The sequence below is a fragment of the Dipodomys spectabilis genome, unplaced genomic scaffold (assembly GCF_019054845.1).
Source record: "Dipodomys spectabilis isolate Male_0828 unplaced genomic scaffold, ASM1905484v1 ptg000266l, whole genome shotgun sequence".
Classification (NCBI taxonomy): Eukaryota; Metazoa; Chordata; class Mammalia; order Rodentia; family Heteromyidae; genus Dipodomys; species Dipodomys spectabilis.
The window spans coordinates 706,850-715,154 of NW_024870943.1; the positions used below are offsets into that span (position 1 = coordinate 706,850).

The window sequence follows — 8,305 nt, forward strand, 5'->3', positions numbered from 1 at the left end:
GGATCCAGGAGAGATAAGCGACTGCACCCCTCCCCTGTCCCCTGGAGAAACACCCATGAGAACGTGAAAAGTGTCTTGATAATTGTCACATGGGGGAAAAGAAAAAGTTTACTGGGAACTTGGCTTGCCACCCCAGGTGAAGGGAAAATCACTGCTCTTGAGGGAGACGAACTCAGCTGCGGCCCTCCTGGACCCCTATCTAAGGAGCCCTCTGCAGCTCTGAAGTGCCCATGTGCATCTCAGAAACGACCCGCCCTCCCATACACATCCTAAGAGAAGAGGTGAGCACTTATGTTCACTGCCACTGGAGAGGCGCAGCCTGCAGGAGAGACCCCAGGTTCCACACTCTGGGTAAGGTATCACCTTAGGAGCAGGGATTCTTGATTGAACCCGGTTGCATAACAAAGAAACAGGAAGAATAGGAATGGGCTAGGCCAGTGAAAAGAACAGGAGTTCCAGGCCCCTCACCCCCAAGTCCTGTTGGTTTCTCACTTCGACTCCCCTCACAGAGTCTGTCCTGGTTTATGACAAGTGAGGAGGAATCCTGATTGTCTATGGACTGGGGAAGATATGTTCACATAAGTGACTCTAGAATAGGATTTGACCCTAACATTACCCCCTCTCTGTCTCTAAGTGCATGTGACCCCGGGAACATGTCAGACATGTTTCAAGTTTCTTTCTTTAGACAGTCAGAGAGCTTGAACTTGAGTCTTGCCCATGTTCCTTGAGCCCTTTTTGCTCAAGACTAGGCCTCTACCACTTTGTGCCACATATCTACTTTCGGTTTGCTGGTGCTTAACTGGAAAGAAGAGTCTCACAGACTTTCCTTCTATGGGTGGCTTTGAATTGGGAATCCAAGGTCTCAGCCCCTGAGTAGCTAGGATTACAGTCTTGAACCACTAGGGCCTTGCTTGTTTAGAAGCTTAGATCTGATTCTACAGAGGAGAAATGCAGCCGCCTTCACCTCAGAACCTGACTAACCTTCCCTTAATGCTATTTCTCCAGGTTCACCCATTTCTCTGGACATGCCATCTTCCTCTTCCCGATGGATGAATAGAATTGGATTTTTCCTAATACATGAGAGACAGTAGGAGATTATTTCCAGTGGTGTGAATGTTGGAAGGAAAATATTGTGATCCCTTGGCACCATGCAGGCCTCAGTTTCCCAAGCCAGGGCCTCTGAATGAGACTCAAGGAACAGAGAGGATGGGAGATGCTCATGTGTTTATGGGGGTGACCCTCTTAGCCCAGACTGTGGTTTGGTTTGTAGGTAATTTGTCTCTTCTCTCCCACTGTCTATTCCTTTCCTGCATGGGGAACAGGATGAGAGCCACAGACTTGATTCTTAGGCACTTAATTGTGGCCAACTTCCTAAGTCTTCTGTGTAGGGGTGTTCCCCAAACCATGGTGGCTTGGGGCTGGAGAAATTTCTTCAATGATGTGGGGTGCAAAATGGTCTTCTATCTTCACCGAGTGGGCAGGGGGGTGTCGATTGTTAGCACTTGCTCCCTGAGCATCTTCCTTGCTCTCAGCATCAGTCAGGGGCACTCCAGGTGGGCAGGACTGAAGGGGAGAGCCCACAAGCACATTGTCTCCACCGTCTACCTCAGCTGGGGGGTTTTCCTCCTGGTGAGCATTGTTAATATCAAGTTCATGACCGGACCCAAAGCATACGAAAACATGACGAGCTTTAAGGCCTATGGATACTGTTCTTCCGTGCGTCAGGACCCAGCTGCTGATGTGCTGTATATGACCATGCTCTCGTTGCCTGATGTTCTATGTCTGGGGCTCATGCTCTGGGCCAGCACCTCCATGCTTTTTATCCTGTACAGACACAAGCAGAGAATGAGACACATCCAGAGGATCAGCGTCTCCACCAGAGCCTCTCTCGAGTCCAGAGCTACCATAATCATTCTCTTCCTGTTGAGCGCCTTTGTCTCCTTTTATACCATGTCCTGCATCTGTCAGATTTGCTTGTCTGTGATTTACAACCCCAGCCCAGTGCTGCACCATATCTCGGTGTTTGCTACAGGCTGTTTCCCATCCCTCAGCCCTTTCCTGCTCATGAGCAGACATTCCACTCCCTGCAGCCTCCTCTTCACCTGCACAAAGAAGAAGAAAGTGGTCCTGCCCTGAGGACCACCAAGCTTGCATCTCTGCTGAACTTTGCTTGTCCATTCAACAATCTCCATACCTAGATAAAAGTCATCTGCTGAGGGATAGAAGTGTGCACACAGGTCCACATCTGCACATTTGTGTGCTATATATCTGTGTGTGTGTTCATCTGTCTCTATTGTGCTGGCCAACAAAATTATATGAAAGTGGAAATGTTAGATTTTGAACTAATGCTTATTAGTTCAGGTCAACTTCTTCCAGAGAATCTGCCCCATTAAATGGTAGTCGTATCAAATTCAAGATAAACTGGTTAAACTCACTTTACATGTTTTCCTAATTCCATTTTGAGTCTTTTGATTTTTTTTCTTTCTTTCTTAAAGTTCCCTATGCAATGAAACAAATAATTCTTAAAGCCCTTTCTGTTCTGGAGACGAAAGTAGTTGGAAGAAAATAGCACGTGGCAATTGTTTCTATCATATTTATAAGATGATTTCTATGCTGCTTTGTATGTCCTTCCCCCACAGTATAACCCATGCTTTCACTGTATTTGATGTTGGTATATTTTGTGGAGTGGAAGGGAAAAAACAACTCATTTAACTAGGGATACAGGTGGACCCATTGCAACAATGAGATGTACAGTCGTTATATCGAAAAATGAACTTTACAACTTTGGTGTGTGTGGGGGGAATCAGGTTGGGGGAGGGCTGGAGTATGGGAACGGATAGGAATGAGAAACAAAGAGGAGGCAACAATACCTGATAAGAAACGTACTCGTTATCTTGCCCATATAATTGTAACTCCTCTGCAGGGTATTCCCACAATAAAAAAAAAATAAAGAAAAGAAAATAGCAGCTGGGTGCGGTGATTAATGCCTGTGTTCTGAGTTCATGAGGAGGCGAGATCAAAGGATCACATTTCAAAGCCAGTCTAGGTAGAAATCTCTCTGAGACTCTCTTTTCCAATAAACCACCAAAAAACCCTGCAAACAAACATGGAGGTGGTGCTGTGGCTGAAGTGGTAGAGCACTAGCCTTGAGTCAAATTTCCCAGGGACAGAATGGAGGCCCAAATTTCAAGCCCCAGGCCTGGCACAAAGAAGGAAAGAGAGAATGAGGGACACAGACACACAGACAGAGACAAACAGAGAAGAGAGAGGGCAAGCCAGCAAAGAAGGAAGGAAAGAAGGAAGGAAGAAAGAAGGAATGAAGGAAGGAAGGAAGGAAGGAAGAAAGGAAGGAAGGAAGTGCTGCTGGTATAGCACTAACCACAAACATCAAGACTCCTTCCTGGCAGTTAGTCCATTAGTCTTGTCCTTGCTTATTTCTTACACATAATTTATTTTCACAACTCTTTCTTTTTCTTGGCAGTCTATGTTACATATCTCTAGACTCTGCTAATTCAACAAGCACATTAATTGTACTTCTGAAAAGCACCTTTGTTAATATAAAGTTGTTTTTAAAACACGAAGGCTCCTTGAGAATGTACCTTGCTTGGCTATTGTGACATTTCCTGCAGTGCTCCTCATGTCCGTTGTTATGAGGTCCCTTTACCACAGCCTCTGGGGTGCAGGTCAGGGCTGCTGTGCTGAATGTGAGGAGGGGTCTCCTGTCCAGGGCTCTCCACCTCCACCCTTTTCTTCTCAGGAATGAATTGAAAGGTGACAGCAAGCCAGAAGTAGCACTGATGTCCCGGGGACAGTCATCAGCCCTGAGAACAAAAGCTCAGGGATAGGACACAAGCCCTGAGTTCAAATCCTGGGACCAGCACAGAAAAGGAAAGCAAGCAGATGGCAGGCCTGCCACCAGGAGTCAGCCAGGGACTATGCCCGGTGCTGAGTGGACTCTGGGCTCTGAGCCAGGCACCTCCTCCTGATCCTGTAGTTTCCACAGCCAGGCCACCACAGAAAGGCTTGAATCACAAGCCTTGCCATCCCTGTACTCCCTCCCCCCACACTCGCTTTAGCCAGATTCCGTACCTGCCCCATGCCCTTAATCCAGCCTAAAGTCATTCCACCCAGCACACTCATGCTCTGGTCTCCTTGGGGAGCTGTGTGGTGTCATCATTAACCTCACACACACCTGTTTCTCTCCTCACCTGGTGTTCCCTTCCCCAGAGGTCTTCCCCGTCTGTGTCACCTTGGAGAGTGTGGATGTGGACTTAGCCTTCTGACCTAGGGGCAGCGTGTGTCCTCCACCAGCTCCCTGCCTTGTGAGGGGACGCAGGCTTTCCCTGTCCTCACTCCACCCCCTGTCAGCACTCGCTCCCCAGGAGCTCCCCACCCTCTACTGACCTCACCTTCTGTCTTTAGCAGGATCCAAATCCAAGACAACCCACGCCCTGTGCTTCCCCTACCCCACAGCTCTCAGCAATGCTCCTCCCTCTTTTCCTTTTTTTTTTTTTGGTCGGCCCTTGGGCTTGAACTCTGGGCCTAGGCACTGTCCCTGAGCTCTTCAGCTCAAGGTTAGGCTCTGCATCCCATGCATCCCTGCAGTCCACTGGAAGCACAGCTGCGCATCGTCATGCTGACATGCAGCCCTGCCTGGACTTGTTACTTCTGGAAAGTTCGCACATTCAGGTTGTCTTCCTCCATCTCTGTCTCCTTTCTTCCTGAGCACCCTCGGTTCTACGCCACTATCTTGTATGAATCCCTTTCCTGTTCCCTGTGTCCTTGCCACACAGTGGCCGGCCACCTGACTCCTGCTCTCCTGCTGCACACCTGCCAGGCAGAGCTCACAGCCAGCTCCTGACTTGGCTTCATTCACAGCAGCACCTGGTGACTATGCTCAATATCCAGGAGGGATGAGACATGCTCACCTCTTACTCCTGTTGATGAGTTGAAGCTCCTGACAAAGCCTTCCAGGAAAAATGGGTCAGGAATATGGAAACAACCTAGATGCCCCACCACAGATGAATGGATCCAAAAATTGTGGTATCTATACACAATGGAATATTATGCAGCCATTAGAAATGACAAAATAATGGCATTTTCAGGGAAATGGATGGAGCTAGAAGGAATCATGTTGAGCGAGGTAAGCCAAGAACGAAGAGACAAACGGTACATGGTCTCCCTGATAAGTGGATGCTAAATCCAAAAGGTTAGGTGATACGACAAAACTAACAGGACTTAAGAAACAAAGAACTCCCGCTCATCTGGTTGAACCACTACTAAATATCCCCATGCTGCTGATCACAAACATGGTATATAACATGTGAACACTGTTATATATTACAGACTATGGTAGACAATTTGCTCCAGGGAAGATAGAATGAACTTGTGACTTTGAAATTATGTAATCATTTAATCACAATCAAAAAAAAAAGAACCTCAGGGAAGGGAGGGAGGGAGGGGATGGTAGGGGGAAAACAATGGAGGGGGTAACAATGTTCAAGAGGAAGTGTACTCATTACCTCACTCATGTAACTGTAACCCTCTGTATAGTAGCTTTACAATAAAATAAAATTAAAAAAAAAAATGGGTCAAGAAGGGGGGACCAAGATGGCGACGGGGCAGTAGGGAAACGCCACACCTCTCTCCAACCAAAAAGAGAGTTCGAGTTCCAACGTTTAATCTCCCCAAGAGACCGACAACAACAAAAAGACGAACACTCAGAGAAAAACCAGAGGTGGAAAATAACAAAAAAAGAAAGAGAGGAAAAGAAGAAATTCAGAACAGAGAAGAGCGAAGACCCCTCCCCCAACCTTTACTGGCCGCGCGGCAGTGCGCCAAGCCGCCGGCCAGCTGGCCCAGCGGGGGCTGTCGGAGCCACAGAGACACAGGGGGCTGCTTGCAGATCACCAGGTACCGGATTGCAGAACAGCGGATCGCCAGGAACAGAGAAACCTACCAGCCGGGAGTCTCCACGAGGATCCCACCCCCACCCATCACTCTCCACTGGAGCGGAGAGGCTCCATCCCTCCAAAGCCGCCCGGCACCAGCAGCGCGACAAAGGGACCTGTCGGCAGACCACCCGCCCAATCGCCATCGCAACTACCCGGCGGGGGGCCGCCCAACCCAGCCCGCAACCACCCCAACTGAACTCGGATTGCAACAACAACTGACGACCTACAGGGTGAGTACCCAACAGGGGACAGTGAATCCCTCAAGGGAGACCAGAGCTGGAGGGAATCCCCAGACCCTGACCTAGACTCCCTACCCCAACACCCGGACCACAGGACCCACTAAAACTGGGAACTGTTCGAGAGCTCCACCAGCCGGTGGAGCACACTCTGTTGGCCAGGCCAGAGCAAGAGCGCCCCTGGAAGGGAGCTTAAATGCCCAAGCCAGGAACAGCGCCCCTGGGTCAAGACTACCAACAGTAGAAGAAATCTGAACTGTGTCCTCCAGGCTGCATAACCTAGGTGGTATACACATTAGCACAGGCCTAACGAGCGCGCTCCAGGCTGGGGCCGGAACCAGGCCCGGGGACCGGCGCCTGAACAAAGCAAAAAGGGTCAGAAGTGGGGCTGTGGCTCAAATGGTAGGGTGCCAGCCTTGAGCTGAAGAGCTCAGGGACAGCACCCAAACCTAGAGTTCAAGCCCACAACCAGCCCAAAACAAACAAACAAAAACACATCAGGAGCCCATAGCAGACTCCAGTATTTGGGAGAGTGCATCCAGAGCATCTGATCTTCCCAAGAGCACCCGCAGGAGCAAACACAAGCAGTCTAGGCTGCTCAACCCTTCCAAAGGCGGGAATTGCTACAGCAGAGAGCTGAGAATCCTAAGTAAGTCAGAATAGCAGCTGGAAATAGGCTCCCAACAGAATCCAGATCAGGCACAGACTCTCTCTACCAATACAGAATCAGCAACCAAGCAAAGACAGACACACCAAAACAAGATTGAAGAGCAGTCTCCTGAACCCCCATGCGAAAATCACAGAGAAAAATCACAAGGTTTACCACTACCCAGGACAGCAAGCTCACCTCAAAAGCCAGCAGCCACGCAGGGGAGAGCCCCAGTGGGAGCAAAGCAGGAATGGAAGACAAAAGCTACATCCAAGGGTTGCTGGAGGCAATGACTCAAGAAATAAAGCGAGAAATGGATCAGAAATTGAAAGAGCACAAGGATGAACTATCAAAAGATATACAGGACATCAAACAAAAGTTGGATGCAAAAATAGAAGCGGCACAAACCTCAGTAAGAAGTGAGATAAACGCCAAATTAGAGGTAATGCATATGATCTCACCTCATTGAGAGGTGAGATCAGTACTCTGAGAACCAACATTGAATCCATAAAGGGATCCATTTCCACCATGCAAACAACAATAGAAGCCACGGTCAACAGAGTGAATGAAATGGAAGGTAGAGTGTCAGATACAGAAGACAGAATACACCAACTGGACCAAAAAGTGACAGATATGGAAAAATCACTCAAATTAAACCAAAGGGAAATTCAAGAGCAAGCAGATAATGCTAAAAAATTTAACCTTCGCATAATCGGAGTGGACGAAGGTGAGGAATTCCAGAGCAAGGGAATGCAACACCTATTTAACAAGATAGTCAATGAAAATTTTCCCCACCTCAAAAACGACCATCTTAACTACATCACAAAAGCTTATCGAACACCCAACAAGCAATATCCCAGGAGAAACACTTCTAGGCACATTATAGTAAAAATGATGGATCTGAATAATAAGGAAACAATCCTGCATGCAGCAAAAATGAAGAAGGAGCTATACTACAACGGGAAAAAAATTAGAATCACTGCAGATCTCTCCACACAAACAATGAATGCAAGAAAAGCCTGGGAAAGCACCATACAAGCCCTGAGAGCCAATAACTGCCAACCCAGACTGATATACCCGGCAAAGCTAGCATTCACATTCGATGGAGAACTGAAAACTTTTAATAGCAAAGAAAAACTAAATGAATACATAAACATTAAGCCAGCATTACAAAGAATTCTAAGAGGGGGGACACAACCTGAAGAAAGCAACCAGGAACTGGGACCTGCCCCAAACAGGCATTACTCAAAGTCTAACTGAGCAAGCACAGGAGGAAAGGAAAGAAGAAAAACTTAGGAAAACGGAATGGCAGGGACAACAATGCATCTCTCTATACTTTCTCTTAATATAAATGGGCTGAATTCGCCAATTAAAAGAAAATGAACTGAGGACTGGATCAGAAAACAAGACCCATCCATCTGTTGCCTTCAGGAGACCCACCTCTCAGCCAAACATACAAACAAACT

General features: G+C 47.8%; 1 protein-coding gene across 1 annotated transcript; it reads left to right on the forward strand.

Annotated features, from left to right (window-relative positions):
• The first annotated feature begins 1,323 nt into the window (after positions 1 to 1,323).
• Positions 1,324 to 2,136, forward strand: LOC122125517 (vomeronasal type-1 receptor 4-like). The gene has a single exon (XM_042700057.1). It carries the CDS (start codon positions 1,324 to 1,326, stop codon positions 2,134 to 2,136), a length of 813 nt encoding a protein of 270 aa, XP_042555991.1.
• The last annotated feature ends 6,169 nt before the right edge of the window (positions 2,137 to 8,305 follow it).

What these genes read in the sequence shown, in the direction of transcription:
- LOC122125517 (XM_042700057.1), top strand. Translation starts at nt 1,324, where the DNA reads ATGAGAGCCACAGACTTGATTCTTAGGCACTTAATTGTGGCCAACTTC.